Source organism: Pholcus phalangioides, unplaced genomic scaffold (assembly GCF_987345545.1).
Source record: "Pholcus phalangioides strain wild (caught in Gottingen) unplaced genomic scaffold, Ppha-v1.0 ptg000003l_1, whole genome shotgun sequence".
In the NCBI taxonomy this organism is placed as follows: domain Eukaryota; kingdom Metazoa; phylum Arthropoda; class Arachnida; order Araneae; family Pholcidae; genus Pholcus; species Pholcus phalangioides.
In genome coordinates, this window is record NW_028301596.1 from 42,616,321 (window position 1) to 42,640,174 (window position 23,854).

The 23,854-nt window shown below is 39.1% G+C and overlaps 2 protein-coding genes across 2 annotated transcripts; one reads left to right on the top strand and one right to left on the bottom strand.

The window, feature by feature from the left end:
- Positions 1-4,049: 4,049 nt before the first annotated feature.
- LOC149088634 (general transcription factor 3C polypeptide 1) lies at positions 4,050-18,406 on the bottom strand. Its single transcript, XM_089248316.1, has 2 exons — positions 18,251-18,406; positions 4,050-12,694 (listed from the first exon to the last, which is right to left on the bottom strand). The coding sequence occupies exon 2, from the start codon at positions 12,648-12,650 to the stop codon at positions 6,942-6,944; it is 5,709 nt and encodes a 1,902-aa protein (XP_089104442.1). The 5' UTR covers positions 12,651-12,694; positions 18,251-18,406; the 3' UTR covers positions 4,050-6,941.
- A 675-nt stretch (positions 18,407-19,081) lies between these two features.
- On the top strand, positions 19,082-23,258 carry LOC149088635 (rRNA N(6)-adenosine-methyltransferase ZCCHC4). The gene has a single exon (XM_089248329.1). It carries the CDS (start codon positions 19,233-19,235, stop codon positions 20,541-20,543), a length of 1,311 nt encoding a protein of 436 aa, XP_089104455.1. The 5' UTR covers positions 19,082-19,232; the 3' UTR covers positions 20,544-23,258.
- Positions 23,259-23,854: the final 596 nt, after the last annotated feature.

Here is a 23,854-nt window from a genome sequence, read left to right on the forward strand (position 1 = left end):
TTTTCTTCGCCCTAAATCAGCTGGCCCATTTTCCCTTAAAATTGACAATATCGACATTACTTCTCACCTTGATATCGTCACAGAATTTAATCGAGCTTTTTCGTCAGTTTTTTCCTCTGACTCCACTCCCTCTCACAGTACTCCTTTACCGATTCATTATTCAACACCAGTCCCGTCTTTTTCTCCAAAGCAGGCCTCTTCTGAACCTTTTGAAAAATCTGAAACCCCACTCCACTGGCCCCGATGGGATCTCAAATCATATTCTTAAATTCTGCGCTGATGAAATTTCTAATTATCTTCAACATCTCATTACACTCATCAACTTTGCTATCTGACTGGAAAATTAATAAGATATATATATATATCTTTCAAATATCCTTAATTTCAGACCCGTCGCTATCACCTCTACTTGCTGCAAGCTTTTTGAGCACATACTTGCCAAGGAAATGCGCTCACACTTTGATTCAATAAACTTCTTTTTCTCAAATCAGCACGACTTTCGACCATTTTTATCAGCTACCCAATTAGATCTTTTCTTATATGACAGGTGACCATATATAAATCCCGTTTTTACGGGAAGAATTTTTTGCTGTTTGATTTTTTTTAAGCAATAATTGGCGACTTTGCATGCTTTTGGCAACATATTTGGCGACAATTACCGATTTTTGGTACTTGAAATCCTCATTCCCCACATTTTTCCTCAGAAACCGGGATCAGCCTGAAATTGTAAGGACTGGAAAAGTATTTTCTTTCGGGATTTTCTATTCAAACAAAGCAAAATTTAAGGACTTCTAGAGACTTTTCTACGAAGATACGAAAAATCGGGAGAATCTGATTTCCGACAAGATTTTAATAAGGCTGAAAAATCGGAAGCATTGGCAACCTATCTTAGTATATTTCGGGCCGAAAAAAAAATGCTCTCAATACAAAATGCCACCTGAAACAAAAATTACTGTAGTTAAGGGAGGGTGCAATGTCTCCACTCAGCGTTCCTCAATAATAATGAGTATTGTAAGGAAATGAAAAGTATGTCTCTGGTGTATTGGTCTGTGCACTTGCCCAGTATGCAGGGTGACCTGGGTTCGATTCCCGGTGACAAATCACTTTTCTTTCCAAATATTCGTTTCAGCATAATCCAGAAAATTAAATTTCTCAGTATACTTCGGGCCAGAAAAAAAATCTCTCAAATAGTACATTGTTCGGTACCAGATGACTAGTTCATAAAAACAGGTCTATTTTTATAAGCTAAAGGTTTTAAAATCAAGCGTAATCTGTGCGATGGATGTTTGCCTAAAAAAACTCGAATCATACAAGGTTTGTTCTAAAAGTATCAGACCATAAATTTTCCTGCGTAAAACCAGTGAAGCTAGGGAGGCATGGTTTGGTGCACGTATGTATAGATTATCCTAGTGTACGTGTATGAATTTTTGCTCCTAGTTGTCGGTAGACCACTGACAAGTGAAGAAGTGTAACTCAGCGGCGTCACATTAGCAGTTTCTGACAAAATGTGAGAAAAACTTGAACATTTGCTGCATAAACCATGATGGAGCTGCCAGTTGCAACGCAGAAACCCTTGGCAGAGTATACTTTAGCGTCTTGTGCGATCTCCAAACGGGGTTGCTTCGGCAGCAGCAACCCCGTTGCAGCTTAGGCACGAACTTTGCGAGATTTTCTTAAAGCCCAAATCATCAGTCAAAATAGAATGAACAGATCTAATGCTGATGCTCGCCTTGTCTGCAAGCTTTCTGACCATGACGTGAAGGTCCTGCACCACCAGAGTCGTCTCTTGGTCAATGATCTAATTTCGGATTGATGTTGAGGGCCTACCAGAACATCGTTCTCCATCGATATGTGCCCATTTTTGAAGAGTGGCACTCCTTTATCTGTGTGGTGCACATTGTTTTGTCTCCAGAGGCTTGTTGAATCTTATGGATTGTTTCCATTCAGGAATTACCATGCTGCACACAAAATCTAATGCAGCAGCATTGTTGAAGTTTTCTTTGCAATTCTGTCAAAAAAAAAAAAAAAAAAAAGCAACGTCACTCACACTTAATCATCGGTAGTCTACAGGTGACTAGCAGCTTCTACGGACAGGAAAAAATTGAAGCGCGCACACACACTAGGATCATCTACATATAGACACTAAACCAACCACGCCTCCCTAGCTTTATTGGCTTACGCAAAAAAATTATGGTCAAATACTTTTTGAACAAACCTTGTACGGTAGAAATATTGAGAGTTTCTCAGAACAAAGGACTATTGGCATGACTTTTTCTTTTCAATTGCTATGTTCATTCTCGGATAGATTGACAGGGAAGGGAAAAATACGAGGGAACAGCATTTCTATGACAATAAACGCCTCTTAACCAAATATCAATGACCGATTCTTGCCAAGCTCATTGAGAAAAATTATTCTTCGTATGTAACGCAATGCGTGTAAAAAGTGCATAATAGTATTTGTAATTTCTGTAATGATGAACCAAAAACAACCATTGTTGATATTGCCAGAGAGTCAAGTGTGGTTTTTGAAAAAAAATAAATAAATAAAATCTTATATTACTGGGGTACTTACTTTTTTCATCGACTACAACAGAAGAAAGCGTAGCGTGTATTCATAGTTATTCAGCTTGGTTGGGTGCTACTTTGCTCCGATTAGTCATGAACTTGATTGATGTTTCCCATGAGCACCATTCGCAAGTCTAGAGGGCCACGATTGGACAAGAATCACTGTTAACCTGATTGGTTGCGCTTGTTTTGTCTGCAATCACAGAACAGGAGGCGGGGGGTCTTATGTTCTTAAGGGAGGAGATCCACGTCCAGCTGATCCTTTCCTGATTGTTGTTTCTTTGTGAATTTTTCCACTCCCTGTAAATATGCCTCTATTTCCAAGTCACAACTCGTGCTTGCATTCTTGGCCACACATTGATCAGGTCCTTTGCTCTCTGGGTCACTCTTTTGGCCACTCACATGCTTGTATACACTCTAGATCACGCTTTTGGTTTTTTACCGATCTGTTCAATCGCTGTCTAGGTCACTCTTTTGATAGCTCACTGACTTGGTCTCTTGCTCTCTAGGTTACTCTTTTGGTAGCTAAATGATCTGGTACCTTCACGCTCTAGGTGACTTACTACTGACCTGGTCCCTTGTTATCTAGGTCTCTTTTGATGACTCACATGCTTGCAAAATTCCGGGTTAACTTTTTTGATCACTCACATGCTTATGAACTTTCTTGGTCACTCTTTTGAATGCTAACTCACCTGGTCCTGTGTTCTCTAGGTCACTTCTATTAGCTGACCATCTTAACAGCATCGTAGGTCCCCAGGCCCAGCAATTTTTCTGTGGCCTCCCTAATTTTAACTAGAAGTAACCTGCCTATCAATTTTCATACTTATTCTCGAAAACTGTAACCAGATCTTATTATGAGGGCCCGTCTGCACTTGAGGTCCCTGGACCGTGCCCATGGGTGGAGATATGGGGGGCATTGCCCCCGCAGCATCAAAGGTGAAGTCGACTGATCTAATGCATATATGTATAGATGAATTGACATCATCATCATGCCCCACGACTTCCAAGTCTATCTCCGCCTATGGCCGTGCCTGGGGGGGGGGGGGGCAAAGCGTTAAAATCACACTGCCTGGTCTCTAGGTTACTCTTTTGGTCACTAACATGCTTGCAAACTCTCTAGATCACTCGTTGGTCAGTCACTGACTTGGTCCCTTGCTCTCTAGGCAGAGGTGAGTTTATGGTTTTACTGCCTGTAGGCCACACAAATTTTGCTGTCCTTCTCCCATTTTTATAATTTTCTTAACCATCGGTTTCCCAAATTTGCCTCCCTGGGCCACAGCCAGACAAGCCCTCACCCTCCTGTGAATACGTTCCTGACTGGAAAGCTGACAATTGTCTTTTTCTGCTGGTTCCAGATATAAACATTATCCCTGTTTTAGAAAAGAAAAGTACTAGTAGAAGGAGGAAAAAAAATTAAAGCCAAAATGAATTGTTTAAAAAATTTAGACATCATTAACACAGAAGTAACTCAGATTGGACATCCATGGGCAAAAAACATTTATTATGGTCTTCACCATATCTCCAAATACATAGAGAGGAAGGCAGGGGAGGGAATTAATCTCTCATATAAGTGTAGAAATTGAATAACTGCAACATAAATGTGAGAGGCTTTTTCTGATTACATACTTTTTCCTGTTTCCAAATTTGTCGTGGTGTGTATTTGACAAATGAAATTAAAAACAGATATTACACATTAAGGGCGAGAAGCATAATATTACACCATGCCAAGAACGTTTTTGACAACATCTCGGCAGCATATTTTGCATATACATCCTGAATGTATGTTTTTTCCATAAAAAGCTCTATTCAGCCAATCCCATCATCACTTCTTTGGTTTTAAGATAATTACAGTAATATAAAAGTGGTCAACACATGACAGTTACATGAACAATCTGTACAAACCTGGTTTCCAGATGGCATGTTTTGGAACTGCACTGCTATTGTTCGAAACAATGATCAAAAATGTTTTTTTCAATTTTTACAAATTTAAAGGGTAAAGTCCCTGGAATTCAACCCCTTTTACCTTTCGGAATCAATTCCAGTAGTCATAACAGTCCGAGTGGCACAGTGGTAAGATGTTTGTCTTCCACCATGAAGGTTAGGGTTCACGGGTTCAATCCAGGGGAAAAAACATAAAGAAAGAAAGAGAGAGAGAGAAAACAAGTTCTTTACTTCCCGAGCCTGAAGCAACCACTTATAGATTGGCGCTTTCATTTCCCACACAACTCTTTCGATTGAAAATTGCTGCACGACGATATACACAGAGTTTGGTGTGCGGTAATGTAGTAGCCATAACGAAGTCACACGAAGGATAGAAAGAACAGATACGATATTACCGTAATTATGTGATAATTCATTATGACTACTACTTTACCTAACACAAAACTCTGGGCATATTGCCGTACAGCAATTTCCAACCAAAAGAGCGAGGCGACAAATACCTTAAATACCTTGGAAGACCTTACCACTGTGCCACTCTGCTGTTATGACTACTGGAATTGATTCCGAAAGGTAAGAGTTGAATGCTAGGGACTTTTTCCTTTAAATTTGTGAAAATTTAAAAAAAAAAAAATTTATCATTGTTTCGAACATTGGCAGTGCAATTCCGAAACATGCCATATGAAAACCAGGTTTTTGTGCAGATTGTTCATGTAACTGTCATGTATCGGCCACACTTTTAACCACAGCGTCTACCATGCACATTATCTCAATGAGTTCAGTCTCTCCCCCTTTTGGGCACGATTTAGCATATTTTGGGGGTTAAAAGTAATCATAAATACAAAATATATAGAAATGCTAAGAAACAGCTAAGGGACCATTTAAATATTATGCCAGCATATTTTTTACCCCCCCCCCCCCCCCACATCAGCAAAATTTTGTAAGCTCTTTGCATCCTACTACATGTTGAGATTAGAGGTGTATTTAGGATGGCGAGGGGCAGAGAGTGCTCGTGTCCTTTCCAAAATTTATTTTCTATACAATTTTTTCAAAAATAAAAGTATTGAAAGAAAACACCTTTACATGTTATTATAATTAATTTCTGCTAATTTCAATGCTATTTGAAGTCTATCTTGAGTACGCCCCTGATTGGATTACCCTCCGAGAATATGCATAGTACAGGGGGCCACAAATAGGGGGAGCAGGCAAGTCAGGCACTGGACCAGAGGGGGGGGGGTGCCAATTTCATCCTTTAACCTCTTCTTCAACTTTACAAAGGGGAGTCAAAATGTGTGCTTGCCTTGGCCACCAAGCATCTATTTGCTATAGATTGCTGTTGCTGCAAAATACCAAGCATTGAGCTTGTCTTCCTCATCATGGTTTCTGAAATTTCCTGCGATGTTAATGAGATGGCAAGACAGTTGTAAAGTTTTTTTTCACAGTTCGTTTTGCGTGAAGTGAAGCCATTGCATCTTCTGTATACAAGTTACTGTGCTTTTGAGGAAATGCTCAAGAGAATCTAGAGTGATGAAGTCTTACTGATGCATCTTCACCACCATGGTGAATAGTGATCGGGAGGTGTCTCTTCCAGAACATTGGGAAACTCTTGCAGCCAAGGCCAATAAGAAGTTCCTGATGGAAGGACGAATCAATCTTTCACCACTCTAGATTCTCCTAACTCTAGATTTGACTTATCTATAGGAATGTCAGTTCAGATACATGCCCACACACTAGGGAAAGATTTTTCACATTCACTCATTCTGACATTCCTAATAAAGATGTCATTAGGAATATTTTATATTTTCATAAAGCGTAGTTGATGACAATAATCATTCAAACCCCTTCCCAATGCTGACGTAATACTTGAATGTCCCCCATAGAAAAACATTCTAAACAAAAAATTAAATTTTCAATGATTTCATTGTGCTGTTAGAATTGAGGCCCAGTAGAGCTATCCATTAACTTTTTAAACAGCAATTAGGAAATCACTTAATTCCCTCCATCAAAATGCCACATCTTTTTTAAAGAAGCAGGCTTTGTTTCGATTTTGAGCAGGTGCAAACTAAGGGGTAAAGGGGAAACGTTTTCCACTGAGAAATCAACATTACAAAACATCTGGGCTTGTCAATGCTGAAATAAGAGGCTTTTATGGAGGAGAGATACCTCATTATTGTTGCTGAAAGGGTCAAGAGACACAACTGCTTAAACAATGTGTCAAGACTGTATCATCAAGAATAAATTAAGATATTCTCACACAAGTCCTGAATGGAATGATGGTGTTCGAACATTGCTTGTGTTTTTTATTATGTGATTCGCCCGAGTGATGGCTGATGATCAGACATGGTGCAGTAATGCGTTCTCCACCTATAGCAAGTTCAGACATAGTTACAAATAAATCAGATAAAATACCCACATACGTTATATACATACACCACCACTTACTCCATATTACTCAAAGAACCACAGAATTTGTGGAGTTTCAATGTAGCATCAATATAAGCTTCGTAGTACATAATACTTTTGACAGAGGGTTCAGGAATGATAACGTTCCTCTTGACCGGTGAAAACAGAGACGATTTCCTATCACATTTCAGGTGGTATCCAAAAATGCAAGATATGTTTTTAAGTATTTCCAGTATCTCAAGAGTCTGAGCCGACTTTAACGGCAATGAGAACCGCTCACATATTTTATCTTCGCACACACCAGGATTGTTCATAATGTAACACATCACGATGTTCATGAACTTCACGAGTATGGTGGTGTTGAAAGCACCATCTGGTTTTCTCCAGGACTTCGGCACAAACCAAAAGTTCTTTGCAGGAGAATTTGGGACATTCTTAGACTTGACGACCACTTCTGGATCAGGATCTATTATTTGCACTTCCATGCAATCTGCATCCTGAACTTTGTGTTCTTTCTCTTCCTTGATCTGTAGGCTGACAAGACTGGATTCATTTGAACTCTTGTTTTCAGGAGGGTTACACGAAGCAGTTTCTTGTCTTCTCTGCACCGGAAAACAGGGAAGAATCCATGGCTTGCAATTGGTCACTGCAACATAACGAAATGACGAAACACCCACGTGCAAGATTAACTTTGAATTCAAGAGAATGTCCAGATGTTTCGAAATAGTCATTTTTGAATTCTGATTTTCAAACCTAAGCCACAATTCCTGGTGACTAATTCCCACCTCGCCTGTGGAACATATAGCCTCAAAAACTAATCTCCCTTCTTTGTACACATCATTACATAATTTCTTATATGATTCCACGAGATGACTTTCCAATGCTTCATGATCAAACAGCAGAAACTTTTCTGGAATATATGACGAAAATGTTTCAAATACTTTGCAAGCTTTCAAGTCTAACTCATCTTGGACACTTATAAAATCTTTTTTTGTATTCACTTCCAAGGCAGTCAAATCCTTGTTTGATTCTCCAAGGGTAAGTTCAGGAAACAGAACTATTTCCGCATCTGTTGCCTGTGAATCTCCATATCGCAATTTACACACAATGTTGCATGGATTGACTGCAATGTAGTCCTGCGAGAGAGTATTATCCTCATTCTTCAGTTCTGATGACTGTTGGCGAAGCATATGGAGTGCCAACCGCGAAACCGTTTTTACGAGTTCCATATCCTCAACTGGCTTAGTATTCAACTTATCAAGACCAGCACCGCTCAGTTCTGGATTGAGATCCCTAGTAGTATATGTCTCACCGGAAACTTTGAGCTTCTTCAGTCTTGGTGTATCATCGCCCTCTGTATATGCACCATCATCAGTTGGGTTCATGCAAGAGTCTAGCAGTTTTGTCAGTTCCTGAGTTTCTTGATCAGTTAAGGACGGTATCATAGTCTCCAGAATCGTAGATCGCTGCTTCTCAGTTAAGGATGTGCTGAACACCAGTACTTGCTCTGGGATGTCCACACGTATTTCCATCCTCCGTGTAGATGTCAAGGCGAGCAGCGTTGAAATATAACCCGGTGTTACACAGGCTTCAAACTGAGAGACCATCAGTCCTTCCATTTGGGAATCCTGCAATTTACTTGAAAGTTCCCCTGCTTCGGAAAACAATGTAGGAGGGTACCTCGAGATGAAAGCATTGTTGTACGTCACTGAAAGCCTATAAGGTAAAGAAGTGAAGCTCTTCAATCCTGCCCTTTCATTCACTTTTACTTTTGTGATGATTTTGTCTCGGTTCAATTTATCTACCACATTCTTCAACAAGTCATGAGGGAATCTGTCATATATTTTATACAATGTATAATTCCACTGCTGTCCATCTTCCCTTGCATTGATAGACGATAATATGATCTGGGAAACGGTGTGGCAATATATTTCTGTGTTCGTACTTGGGTCGACATGCTTGATCCCGGAATGGAGTACTCTAACGGGATGATTAACTTTATAGAGTGCATGTAACATACTCAAGTTATCTGGAAAAACGAATTCTTTCAGGAGGTCAGATCGTGAAGCAAACTTGTTCAGTAGCTTTTCCACTAGAGATGTGAAGAGCTGTCTCCACCTGTCTTCATTCGTTCGAGGGAATTTTACCCCACCAAACTCTTTCACCAATTCAGGATCCTCAAGCGCTTCGCCAAGGAATAAAGAAACATTATTTTGTGTTTCTTCCGATTTAACCAACATATGCCTTAGACGTCTCTGGCATGCTCTGGAAGTTTTATTCAGAGACAGGTGGGGAAATTTCTCATGCAACATGTCACGAACAACAAAAAAAGACACGACCAAAGTCCTGGATCTTGGGCTAAAGAACAGAGATGCTACTTCACACAGCAGAAGGAAGCTGTCTTCTTCGGGTGCCCAATCTGCGCGCAACTTGTCGAGTCTATGAAGTGCTTCAGCGTCTTTTTCATCTACGTTTGTCCGGCGCAGAGGCTTCACGTTCTGCGCTCTGATGGTTCTTATCTTGATTTTCTTCCTTTTTTCCGTCTTCAGTTTCTTTGCTGGAGGCTCCAGTGGTCCGCTGGGCAGTGGAATCGCTCTCCCTCGCTTGAGTGGAGGAGGCATCAGCACACGCTTATTCAGTCGTTGTAAACGCTCCCTGCTCTCAGGATGAAAATCTTTCTTCCTGCCCTTCAGCAGCAACTGCAGTAGGTTGTTATTTTTCTTGGTGCCATTCTCCATGCTTTGAGTACCCGGCATTTTGCTACCAAATCGTAGATGGACCCAGTTCCTTCTCAAGTGGGCGAACATAGACGAATCCATTCCACCCGCTCCTAATCCATCTCCAGGCATTACACCTTTCTCGTCAACATCATCAAATTCTTTATTCACTAGGGACACTTTCATGGAGGGTTTTTCCCTTGGGTCGTCAACGATAATCGTCTGGCCAGCAGCAATGCTATAAAGGTTCAGACTGGTAGACAGGCACATGTTCTCTAAATCAATCCAGTAGTTTTCAACATCTGTCAGGTTTCTAAACTCATACTCTTTCATCTCGTAATCAATGTTCTCGTTTATACGAAAATATGAAGGTGGAGAAATGGCTGTGTTCTTTATGGCTGCCTTTTTATGTAAGTAAATATACACCTGCTCTTTCTCAAAGTGTAAGCGTGGTCCAAAAGATACCAATCCCATGTGGCACAGCCTTACGATAATGTCGTAGATAGAAAAAGCGTATCTCCGTTTCTGGAACAAGGTGTTTCTTAGATCCAATGGTAAGTGTCTCAACAAGTAATTCTGCTTAACTGGGTCCTCAAAGATTTCGTTCAACTGAGGTATTTCATACTTCAACGTCACAATCCTGACAAAAATGGAAAGTGGCATGCAAGTGATCGCATCACTGAGAATGCACCACCCTTTTTTTTTCTTGTAGTCTGGCAATGGTGGTAGAAATCTCTTCCATGAGTCGGTATCATTGTAAACGAAAGGCTCGTCACCTTTCTCTTCTCCTCTGCCCTCATACTCATGTACTAAATAAAACAAATACAAGTGTAATGCCTTCGCTCGGATGAATTTAGGAATCAACGAGTATCTACTCTTGCTGAACAATGGATCATCAACTTTCAAGGAAGTAGCTTTAGTTTTGCTGGCTGCAAAAATACTCTTCCTCGGCTTCGGAGGTTTTTCGGTTTTGACAGTCTTGCTGAGACCTGATTTTTTAGATTTCTGTGTTTGCTCACCATTTTTATTGGTGGTAGCGCTCACATTCACAAACTTGAACTTTGCCTTTTCCACAACCGATCTAACAATTTCGTCGTTTGGATCAAGATTGAAATCGCAAGTGAAAATCAGTTCCTTCACCTGCTCATCAGATCTTAGAATGGTCCTAATCAACTTCACCTTCTGATCCTGGCACAGCCTATCAATGAGTCTCTTCACTGACTTCCGATCGATCTTGAAATTGTAACCTTCTTTCTTCTCCTCTTCTTCAATCATCTTTGTCAAGTCGAATATAGAGCTGATTCGTACTCTCTTCAAGAAATCCACTATCATGTTTGCCCTCTTCAATAACCGACTACTGATTTGACCTTGGCCTGCTGGTTTCTTCGTTTGGTCTTGCATGTCTGAGAATAACACAGGTAATATACCATGCTGATTCTGATTGTTTTTAGTTTTCAACAGCTTCTCATTCTCGCTGAATTCGACAGTTTCAGATCCAACTTTTGAAACATTGTTGTTTTCAAGATTATCGTTTGAGGGCTTTTTATCTGTCGCATGAGTTTCAGCCACCTCTCCAACCTGGTTATCAACATCCATTTGATGATTCGCCAATGGGATGGATGAATTTAATTCCTGTTTGCTATTCTCATTGGTACACTCTTTATTGCTGTTATCTCCGAAAAGCTTTTCAGCTTCATGTCTAACATTTTGATATGTTTTGTTATCATTGATAAATATCGAAGCAATATATTTTTCAGTTCTCTGTCTGCCACGATCATCAAGCACTGTGACTACATCTTTGTTTTTGACAAGATGACGACAAAGTGTACGTATGTCTAGTCTAGGCAATGTCAATATTCTCTGCGTATTAAGCAGTGTGATTCCATCCGGCCCGGCAGCCTCTATTATTTTGTAGACTTGCAGTGCAAGGTTTCTATCAAATGATACCTTAGAAAAATCTGTATGCATCACAAATCCACTCTCATCTTCATCCAATGATGCTTCTTCATCTGAACATTGCCCCATTTCCAAGACCCGAACGCTTACTTCTTGTCCATTCTTATGTTTCTTTATTTCCTGTCCTGGATAAAATTCACTGTAAGGTAATTCGTATGTTTTAAAGGATTTTGCACCATGTCTTCTCAGGAGCTTCTTGAACATTACGGCATTAAGACCCAATTCCTCTCTGAGCATTTCATATGGAGCTCTGTGCCCAGGTTTTTCCTGCAGTATGTTTCCCAGGCACTCTGTGAGAGTGTCATACTTAGTTTGTCTCTTAACGTAGAAGCGAGTAAGGTGAAGCAAACTGCCAGTCACTATTCGACCGGCTCTGTTTCTTACGTAATACCTCTGCTTGGTTATGAAGTTTTTAGCAAGTAGTTTTTTCACATGATAGTGAAGGTGATCTTTAAATCCCCCCTGCACTGTACCCAAACCTCTTTCGCCAACAGTCACTTCTCCGAAAAAACGTGATCGCCCGATTCGTTCCAAGAGACTGTACTGGTCTTTAGTGATGCCCATGAGTGGGTTTGCCTCGGTACCCACAAGAGCGAGGCGCCTTAGTTTAGGCGATGCTACAAGAACAAGTCTGTCACCCCATTTTTCCATAGCCTGATTTAAAGACATCAATAACACAGAACCATGACGTATCAATGTAGTCACATTAACCCTGGTGCTATAGGTTTCACACGATCCATAGATGTCTCCATCCTCAATGATCTTCACCGGGTATAAGTCTGCCTGTAACTCGTGAGTTGTCTCTGTGGGAATACCCATTTCTGGATCGACGAAATCATATCTGTCGTACAGCTGCACAACTGGTCGCGGATTTGGCAGTTCAAATCCTTCTATATCTTTACACACAGCAACACACTCCCAAAGAAACGCTTTTGAATCTTCATCGAGAGCTAATGGAAAATGGGGGCGATTCTGAAGCCTCGCCCACAAAGTAGGCAATGTTGTGCCGTCCAAGCCTTCTAGGCACACTTCATCCAAAAGGCTAGAGAGGAAATCTAATGATGTTTCCATGGTAATATCTTGGTGCCTGATGTGCTCCAAACTATATTTAGGACCTGCGAACAGAAGAAAAAAAAATTGAGTAAAACTGAAAGTAGGCAATCATAGAAGTTGATTCAGTTACAAAATCTCAATGAGTAATAGTATCAAATAACTTTTAATGTGGCGTAACCCCATGAATGCAAAACATAAAGGACTAACAAAATGATTTTGCATTAACCAAATTCAAGCAATCCAGAAAATCTTTTTTCTCATTTTTCTTATTCTGACGGCCTAAATATATGCCAAGAAATTTTTCTAACAACTTTTTTTTTAGGTATGTCAAACCTCATTGTAGGCATTTTGTCAAAGTAAAATTCTTTCTTTTTTTCACAAATCACAAAATTCCAAAATGTTGGTACCATACAATACTAAATTAGCATGTACAGTAAAGCCTATAAGGAACAAAAGTCACTTAGTTCCACTTGCAATAGGTTATTGATTCAAGGGCCTTTGTGCCTGTCTCGCCTAACCAGTTAGTACCGGCAGAATTAGCAGCATCCAGTTTACTAATTTTCTTGTATAATAAACCAAACTTTCGGTAATGTTGGCGAGAAAAAGATCAGAAAGCGTGACAAGAAGTCGCCAAGAGTGAAACAGGGTTGTGCTTTTGGATGTTTTCAGAAAAAAGAAAAATGTCACCAACACATCGCCAAAAAGAGATAGGATTATAGCTATGAACAATGACAAAAACAATAAACAAAAACCACATTCTTACACTAAATAAGGACACAGAATATGCCAAAATCTGCTACCTATGTCGTAGAACAATCAGTGTTACTGCAGAACAATCTGGGAGAATTTTAGGAAAAAACGTGTGTGGAAAATACTGTTATGGGAATTTGTACTACAGAAAATTTCCAGTCAGCCGAGGGCTCGTTGCAAAGCAAAGCATTCTGCTTTAGGGAATAAGGGATCAAGATTAAAAGTAAAACATTCTAGACCAAATAAGTGATCAAGATTTAAAATATAATTTTTAACCTAGATCCCTTATTTAGGATGTTATAAGGATGATGTAAAATATCCTTAGACTAGATACAAGATTGAAATAGTAAAAAATCAAGACTAGCTCATAAATAATAGAACGGTCACAGCAGAAAAAAAAAACACTCTAGGTTTGGTCCAAAATAGTCTCTGGGTTCAATAAAAAGATTAAAATTACCAGGTGTACAAGTATAAAATGTGGATTTTTTTTCAAAAAAAAAACACGTTAAATTCGGAAGAATGATAAAAAGTGCTTTATTCAAAGTATGCTCTATTGCTTGTTATACATTTCCCCCATCTTTCCTGAAATTTGTGAATACCATGCGAGTAAAAATGTTCCCCTTTTGCTGCGAACCATTCATCGAGCTATTTTTTCACATCTTCGTACGAACCAAAGCGTTGCTCAGAAAGTGTGTCACCCATCAATGCAAACAAGTGGTAATCGGAAGGAGCCAAGTCTGGTGAGTAAGCCGCATAGGGTAGAACTTCTAGCTGAGTGTTTCCAACGTGCTGCGAACCGCTTTTGCTGTATGTGATGGAGCACTGACCATTGAACATTGTCAAGGAGCATTTCACGTTGTCATGGGGCATTGTGATTGGAAACAGCTTGTTGACTAACGTCCAATTGCTCTGCGAGTTGTTTTTGTATCTGTGTAGTATCATCTTCGTCCAACAATGCTTCCAATTCCACATCATCTTTTTTTTTTGGCGGTTTTCCATGTTCCTTGTCTGCAACATCAAAGTCGCCACTTTTGAAAAACCGAAACCATCATTCACACGTATCTTGCGATGGAGCATGATACCATAAGCTTCTCGAAGTAATCGGTATGATTCAGCAGCAGTTTTCTTCAAATGAAAACAAAAAAAATTAATGATGTCCGCGAATGCTCTTTGTTCAGTATAACTTTCGACATATTGAACACAACAATACAACACTATGCACACACGTTTCCAATTTATCACTCGTGCGCATATGACACTTGTTGATGACACAACAAAATGGCGCAGTGTCAAATCTTTATAGCACAAACTGCATTGGTGCACCATCTGTTTTCTGAAATCCGCATTTCATACTTGTACACCTGGTATATTGGTTAGTGTGTAAAAAATTAATTAAAATGTACAATCTGAGAGAATCTAAATGTAATCCTGAGAACAAATTCCAAATAAAATATTCCAACAATAAAAAGTGAATGCAACATACTGGAAAAACAGCATGTATGATATAACGTCACTGTATAAGAAACAAAAAAAAGTCCAAGAAATGCTAACAGACTGGATGAATTAAATTATTACTAGCGACCTCTAGGGTAGTGATTGCTAACCTTCCTGATGTTGCAGTTATATAGGTGGATACGGGGGTAGAGCAGAGGGACAACACCCCCCCCCCCACCCCGCCTTTATTTTCAATCAATTTCTATTGATTGAAATTATTTTATTTACTCTATAGGCTTATTTTATTTTCAGTCTTCATCCCTCATTTAGTCTAAGAATGTTGTTTCGCTATTGTTTTTACCTTTCATTTTCTTAGTTTTAACCCCTTGCCTATTTTGCCTGTGTGCTGTATGGGCATTGTTTTCGAGCCTTTACCGATTTGCCCTCTATTGCTCTTATTGTTTTGTCCGTATCTCTCTATTTTTAATATCAAACTACAGGCGAGCCTCCACTTTCGCACAATTCACTATTTCACACATTATAAAAATTAAATTTTTCAAAGATTTTTGTACATAATGTTGTTTGCTTCCATGCAGTTGCTCCCGCGGAGTGTGGAAACTTGCGCTCACCCACACATTGCCTCCTAGAGTAGCAGGCATCTTGGAATCATAGTGACGTCACTAGGGTTCCGAGCCGCAGCGGCGGGACCAAATGTTTAACAGGTTTCAGTCTTGCGTTAGAGCGTGTCGATGCTTTGTGTGCTTTGCCAATATATTTGCTAATGTTTAAATATTTTGTCCATGTAAATTCATAAACATGAGTGAGAAATGGAGAAACTGCAGTGCTAACAGTACCCATAACAAAAGGAAATTAAGGGCTCATAAACTTCATGCGATCGAGACAAAGATAAGTTTTTCTTCAATCACCCATTCGCACGAAATAAACAGGTCTACGATATGTTAAAATTTAAAAACAATACAATTAAAGAATATGTTTGAAATTGGCGCATATGCTAAATAACTGATTCACTAAGTTAATTGAATGGTGCAATAAATATTTAAAAAAATACATGTACACAATTTTTTATTGTTTTTCACATCCTTCTATTTTTGAGCATTCAACATTCCCACACATTTTCAGGAACCCCCAGCTCCGACGACACTGCTCTTGGCACGATCTCATCCCGCTTTTCAATATTTTTCTCATCAAAGAAAAAAAATTTATAAAACAAAGGGATTATACTCTTGCTGCTCCAAAAGCATGACTGTTTTTCACTAGTGGTGACTTCTCGCAATGATTCTAGGTGTTTTGCTCACCAAAGAAAAAAAAAAATCGCCAGAAAAGGGATTACACTTTCGAAACAGGAGCAGTATAATCCAGACCACCGAATCAATATAATCCAGATCAACAAGGGCGCTATAAGTCACCAACGCGGCGCTCTCAGTTGTTCTGCCAGGTTGTCGTTGCTCCAGAATGTTCCTCGGTAGCTTCTTTCTAGAAGCTTCCATTACCCATCCATTATAGATGGCGCTTAAAGCGCGGGCGATTCAAACGGATAAAGGAGTTTTTCCCCTTTGTGCAGTGGAGTCATTTCGTTTCCACTTTCCAACGTGTTGTTGTCTTGGATTATTCTTCCCGATTACCTTTCACTAGTTGTTTTTATAGCGTCTTTTCAAACGTTTGAACAGCCATTTAGTCTTTTTCGTTCCAGCATTAGGATTACATATTCATCGACTGGTAAGGGTGTATCCTTTTTATTTATTTGGAACAGCTTTGGTATAAGGGACACGCCAAATTGGCAACTTTTTTTCCGGCGATAAGTTGGCGCGCTCTGGTTTGTTGTTGTTCTGCTGGGTTGTCGTTGTTCCAGAATGTTCGTAGAATTCTGCCAGTCGGTGGCGCTGACTGTTGTTTTTCCCGTGTTCTTAGTGTCCTAGCGCGTCTTTCAAACGGGTTTTACTGCCATTTTCAAACTGGTTTTCTCTTTTTCTCATTCTATCCTCTCTCTTTTTTTCTTCCAAATGACGTCACTTAATAGCCGCGGCGTTTTGAAAAACCGTTGGGATAGTTCATATTTTCTCTTCCTTCCATATATATGATGTAGTGTGTGTGTCGGATTAATTGGAATTATTTTGGACATCTTTTCCCTCAGGTTGTACCTTTAATATTTTCCAATATTTATTCTTTTCTACATGCAGGATGCCCCTGCATCCTTTTTATTTTATTTATTTATTTTATACTGTTGATTATTTATAAGAACCCGGATTCTCGGAAAGAGAGTCCGGGTTTTAATTTATAATAAATAGAATATTTTTATTTATACAACATGCAGGACCGTTGATTATTTATAAGAACCCGGATTCTCGGAAAGAGAGTCCGGGTTTTAATTTATAATACATAGAATATTTTTATTTATACAGCAGGACCGTTATTTATTCACAACGGTCCGGGTTTTATTTAAACCCTGATTTCATTTCTTTTTATCCAGTTTTATTTTTTAAATACTCCACAGCTTATTTTTGTTTATGCCATTTGTTTTTACTGTTTTCTATGCTGGCGACTTTTTTTTTCTGGCGCACGTAGTGTCTGGCGGCTTTTTCTCGGGCCGTCTGACATATTTGGCGCCGGGAAAAAAAAGTCGCCGAAAATCGCCAACCTGTCCCTTATACCAAAGCTGTTCCTAAAAAAGTGGATACCTTTTGTTTTGATAGCGATATTTTTATTATAATTATGCTTATTGGTTTTAGCATTCTTATGTTTGCTTGGGCGTCAATAGCGTCCTACAGCCTCATATTGTAGTAACCAAAATCATATTTATAATCTAGATCTTATGTCTATACTATTATATTTCTCATGTTTCATGATATTTTTCATATTTAAATGGGTTTTTATTTTGTTTCCTATGCTGGCGATTTTTTTTTTCTGCATCCGTAGTGTCTAACGGTCTCTGCGTACTTTCATTGTTTGGGAAACATGACTGTATTTCACTATCTGCGACTTCTCGTCATGCTTTTGGGCATTTGAAATACTGTTTCACTATTGGCGGCCTCTCGCCATGCTTCCAGGTGTTTCTCTAACCAAAGAAAAAAAAATCACCAAAAAGAGATTATACTTTCCCTTTTACTACGAAAGCACTATTGGCAACCTCTCGCCATGTTTCCGGGCGTCTTTCTTGCCAAAAGAAATAAACAATCGCCAAAAAAAAAGGGAATTGTACTTTGATTGGAAAGCAAGACTGTCTTTCACTATTTGCGACTTTTCATCATGCTCTTAGGTGTTTTTCTCCAAAAATTCGCCAAAAAGGGATTATGCTAAGCTTTTCCTCTCTAATTATTTGAAAATTATCAAGCGAATAGAAATTATCAAAGCAAATTATGTTCACAACACTGTACAATTAATTTCAATTACTATATAATTGTGAAATAAATACTTACACTTAAAAGTTACGGAACTCTCCGAATAAATATATTTTAGGCGATCATTAATGAATGAAAGTCTTTTTACGTTAGCCAAATGCCTCTACATAATGCTAATGAAATAAATGTTCTTGACAGAGGTTTTTGGGGGAAAAAAATGTAAACAATAGAATCCAGCGGTCACGGTTTCGCAAAGCGTATCGCAATACGCTCTTTAATACGCTTTGCGGTTTCGAGAATGCTGAAAAGTGCAGACGAGATCGGACAACACTGGGATGACTATACGTCCCGTATTTCCTGGGACAGTCCGTGACCTACGTGAGTGACACGCATTACTTTCGAAGGTCACGGACAGTCCCGGTATTTTCTGTTTTTTTGTCTGTCCCGACTTTTTGGCAAAAGTGTCCCGGGTTTTTCCATATTTTGCACGAAGCCTACTTGAATTTTTATTCTTTATTGAAGTCAAAGATTGAAATTATTTTCCAACTTATAAATTATATTATGATAATCACAACTATAAATGAGAATATTAATCTCCCACATTTGTCTTAGTGAACTTTTTTGTTTTTCGTGGAATTCATTTTAATCCACTGAAATTTGTAGTAATGTTTCATTTCCCAACTTTGTGATTTTTCCGTAATTTCAACAATATTTGGCAACTTTGTTCGGATTTGGCGTCATTTTTGGCAATGGTTAGCTAAAGTGCCGTATTTGGAATCCCAATTTACCGTATTTCTATCGAGGAAATATGGTCATTATATGAATAACTCATTCATAACTCACTGAGAAGGTGGCTCAGAGCCCCTCACAGGAACGAACCGTTTCGACACGACACTGCCGCTAGATGACGCTGCGGAGACACTCTCAAACCTGATGTTTTGTTTATATTGATTATAGATGTGAGAGGTTCGTGTTGCCAATGCTGTAGTAATTTGATATCGTTCGTTAAATTTAGAGTATCATTTGTTATAATTGTGTTGTTATAGATTGACTGTAAACAATGGAAGTGATATTGAAGAGCGTGAAGACGCATCCGCACTGCCCTCATGGACCAACCCTGATGTTCGAGAGGTACACGTCGGATGGACAGAAGTCCGGAAGGAGATTCTTCGCTTGTTCGGCTTGCCGTGACCGCAACGACTGCAGCTTCTTCCGGTGGGTAGATGACAACGTCGCGGCGCACAGGCGCGATTACTGGCGTTACCAGAACAGCAAGTCCAAGCCCCCGGTCACCCACGACGAGTACATCGAGCGTTTCAACGAGTTCAAAAAGATTCCACCCGAGGACAGGAAATTCTGTAAAAGCTGCTCGCTGCTGGTGCTGTCCACCGAAGAGAACTGCCACATCGGACACGAGCTGGTATCCAGCATCGACACCGAGCTCGAAACCCCTAGTGTGTTGTTAACGCCTCTCACGAACAACAAGTCCGAAGCGCAGTACTTCTTCAACAACACCACCATACATTTCCTAACTGACCTCATACAGAAACTGAAATATATGAGGGTGGTATGTATTGGGACGCCGAAGATTCATGAATATCTCTGTGGCGGGGATTCAGGCATTAGAAGTTTCTTGATGGACATTGACTATAGGTACATGCAGTTCTACAAGAAAGACCAGTTCTGTCATTACAACGTGTTCAACAACTGCTTCTTCGGCGGGCGTCCGGCTAAAGAAACGTTGAAGTCTTTCCTCTGTGAGGACGAAGGCAACAACGTGCTGATCATTTTGGATCCACCATTCGGGGGTTTAGTTGATGCAATAGCTTACACGCTTCGAAAGATAATGTTATGGTGGAGAAAGGGAAGCAAGAAACCCGAGGAAGAAATTGTTCCTCTCATGTGGTTCTTCCCGTATTTCAATGAACCGAGAATAACAGAGACCATGCCTTGTCTGAAGATGATGGATTACAAGGTTGGATATGCTAATCAAAAGAAATTTATGACTGGCAAACGCGGTTCTCCTGTCCGTATATTCACTAATATAAAAGCTTCGCTTTTTACTCTTCCTGAAGAAGAAGGGTACAAATATTGTAACATTTGTGAGAGGTATGTCTCGAAAGAGAACGAACATTGTGCGATATGCAAAGCTTGTACTACGAAGGATGGGAAAACTTATAAACACTGTAATAAGTGCAAGAAATGTGTGAAAAGCACTTACGAGCATTGTGAAGTTTGTAAAAGGTGTGCCCTTACTCAGCATGATTGCCAAGAAGCTTCGAAAGTTGTTACATGTAATACATGCTTAGGAGTTGGCCATAAACGTAGACATTGCCCAGAACGAAATAATGGAGTGAAGAAACGTAAATGAGATGCTCCATTTTGTGAAATTATATATGCATATATGTTATGGCAGATGTGTTCAAAGTCTGGCCGCTTCAAGAATGATCCGGTCAAGGCCTGTTGTGTAATGTAGCTTCTTGCATACTTTTGGGCTTTGGCCAATATGCAAGCTCGTCAGACTTTGGGTGTCAGCTGCAAAATATATATAGGCTAAAGGAGTATTTATATTATTTGGTTTCTCAAATTTATCTCGAATTCTGTAATGCGTTTCTTTAGTTCAGTGAAACTCCTTTATAGCGATACTCGGGGACTGGAGAAAAGTAGTTATAAAATTCTTATCATTAGAGATGAATCAAAATAGGCAGAGGATATATATATATGGAGCTCGATGTTTATTCTGTGTAGGGCAGATTTGATTAAGTCACATCATCAGCTTGTCGTATCTTTTGAAAATAATATAAAAAGAATTATCACATCTATATTATAATTAGTGCAATGTAATTTAGCTTTTATTTTGTCATGGTGGCTCATGGAAAAGCGTTGGGATGCTTCGCTCACTGATCCACCAGCAAGCACATCACGACCCTTCACCTCCGATTATAAGTAACTAAAACTAAATCAATTGCCATGGAAAATTGTGCCAAGACAACCTCCGAGGATGATTGGAAGTTTAATATTAGCCTTTGACAACTGGGCTAAGAGCCATCCTAACATTAGGATGCTAGCCAGAGTCCTAATTTAATTTATCAATTCTTGAACATCCACTTGTCATTAACCAGTCAAGTGGTTACGACGGCGTTTGCCCTCGCTGCCATACGTAATGTTGGTGGCTATGACAGCATTTGCCAACGCGCTGACTTTTTTCGATCTTTTTCACCAGTCCAGTGGTTAAGACGCCATTTGCCATCACTGATATACGTAGTGGTGTTGCCTACGACAGCTTTTGCCGACACGCTGGTTTTTCGGTCTTTTTCACATAGATATGACGAAATAATTTGTCATACATGTGCTGCCGTCTCTGTACAGCCATCCTTCTACTGTATATCTCATCACTAGATGGTGTTGACAATTATATTTCAAGGCCTGAGATTATTATTACTATTATCTTTGTCATGTTTGCAAAGCTGCATCCCCATCGCTTTTGTTTCAATTTCCAACTCCCTTGCGAAGATGTATCTGTTTTATTACTCATATATCTTTTAGCAAAGGTTCAACTACTATGGTTCCACATAAATCCATCAACACCATTTCTTTTAGTCACAGGACATTATGACTGCCTCTCCCGACTTTTGGGGTGTCATATTATGTCTCGACACATTCGAGCTTTAAAAAAACTTGCTATGAAAAAAGAATTTAATATTTCAAACTTCCAAGAAAAGGGAAAAAGTGAGCGCGCATCTTAAAAAAAAAGTGGGCACTGCGGGTAACGCTCGGGGAAATTAATTGGACAGTTGACTGGTTAATGCTCGTGTGCTCACATATGTCACTTCTTGTTCTGCCATACACAGAATAAACATCTGGCTCTGTAGACATAAGCACAAAAAAATTAACACTATGAAAAATGCTTTGGGACCAACTAGTAATATCGTCATAAAGGACTCGCTACACACTTACATACATTTTTTCAAATTTTTCATTAGAGCTGTTTCTCAAATTGGCATTGTACAGGGCTTCACAAATACCAAATTGTCATGGCAACTAAAATATTGGCACCTATAGTAGTTTCTAATGGGGGAAATAGAATTCTAGTCTAAGAACAACGTAAAATTTTCTAAATTTATTCTAGCATGTCTACTAATATGGAGAGACAGGCTTGTTAAGTCCCACGAAAAGTAAAACAAATGTTATTTTCAACTGTTTTTCTGGAAACCTAACATTTTACTCTGTTTCTAAAGAAAATTTGGACGGTACTTGGAAATTTTCTCACTGATTTGTTATGTATGCCCTGGCATTGTGTATTTGAATTTTATAAAAGAATAGGATTTTTTTGCACTTATTGAAAAAAAATTTCTCCCCTGCTGTAGGGGGATTTTGTTCACAATATTTTATCAGTGCCATAAAACTACACTCAGGGTGTTAAATAGGGACATGCGTTCACAATTTTCAATAGTCTTTTGATTCGATGCTCAGATCACTTAGAGAGCAGGGGTGCTGTGCATGCATGATGGATAGATTCACATGAAAAATATTCCCCAATTTAATATAAGCCAAATGTAACATGACCACCAGAACTCTGCCACGGGAGAGTTATTAGATCAGCAAAGACGCATTAACGAGTTGAGTAAGAGGTTTATTTTCACACACAACATCACATGTATTTTATTGTCCCATTTCTGATCTCAAATTCTTTTGACCTTTTACTTGCCGGGATTTTGAAGTTTTGAATGACTCTTATTTTGACTAATTCTGTTGTACGGCAATAATTTTTTATACTATTTGATGACAGTTTTCTTGACTGCAAGAGTCGAAGGACCTTTGTGAAACTTTTTGGTTCTGAAACATCCAAGTGTGCCCAATGACTTATGTTGAAACTCATGGGCAACAATTTAATGTAAATTCTGCAAATCGTTTAGCTGTTACATATCTATTTTTGTGAACATAAATATAACCTGTCATTGATTTTCATGCATAGCGCTCAACATGTTGAAATAGTTAATGATTGAGATTGATTGCAATTAATCTTCTTTTGTTATTGATGTTATAGATTGATAAATTCTTGAGAAGAGTTGATATAAAAAATAAAATAAAGATACATTGAATTTGTGATGTTGCTCATTGCATGCATTTTTTTTTTATTTTCAAAGGCAAATACAATAGCTATTATTAGCTTATCTTTGAATACGGAGACGTTCTCACTTTTCTTGTATCATTTTGAGTGTTCAAAATGTTCCTCATTCACTTTTTTCCTCATTTTCCAGGTTTTTGAAATTATTACTTTTTTACTTCATGGGGGAAAAAATCGCCCTGCAAAACAGATATCTCTTCATCAGATTACCTTGGTGCTATCACTTCTATTCAGAAACAAACAGAATGGTTGAAGCAACAATGTCAATACACAATACTTTGGGGCCGTTCAAGTATTACGTAAGCAAATTTTTAGCCATTTTTGACCCCCTTCCCCCTTGTCAGCAAAACGCTGACACCCCCCCCCCCCTCTTGTCAGCAAAATTTCGTCATCAGCTCTGCCCGTCTGAATCCTAACTAAAATTTTCATATAGTGTGGTTGCTGACGTAAACATTATCCAAACACCCCCCTCTTCCCTTGTCATCAAAAGTCAGCAAATCGGAAACCCCCCTCCCCCATCGATGATGACGTAATACTTGAACGTTTTGAACTCT

Bases quoted from the DNA above. Each gene is read 5' to 3' on its own strand.
- LOC149088634 (XM_089248316.1), bottom strand. From the start codon at position 12,650: ATGGAAACATCATTAGATTTCCTCTCTAGCCTTTTGGATGAAGTGTGC.
- LOC149088635 (XM_089248329.1), top strand. From the start codon at position 19,233: ATGGAAGTGATATTGAAGAGCGTGAAGACGCATCCGCACTGCCCTCAT.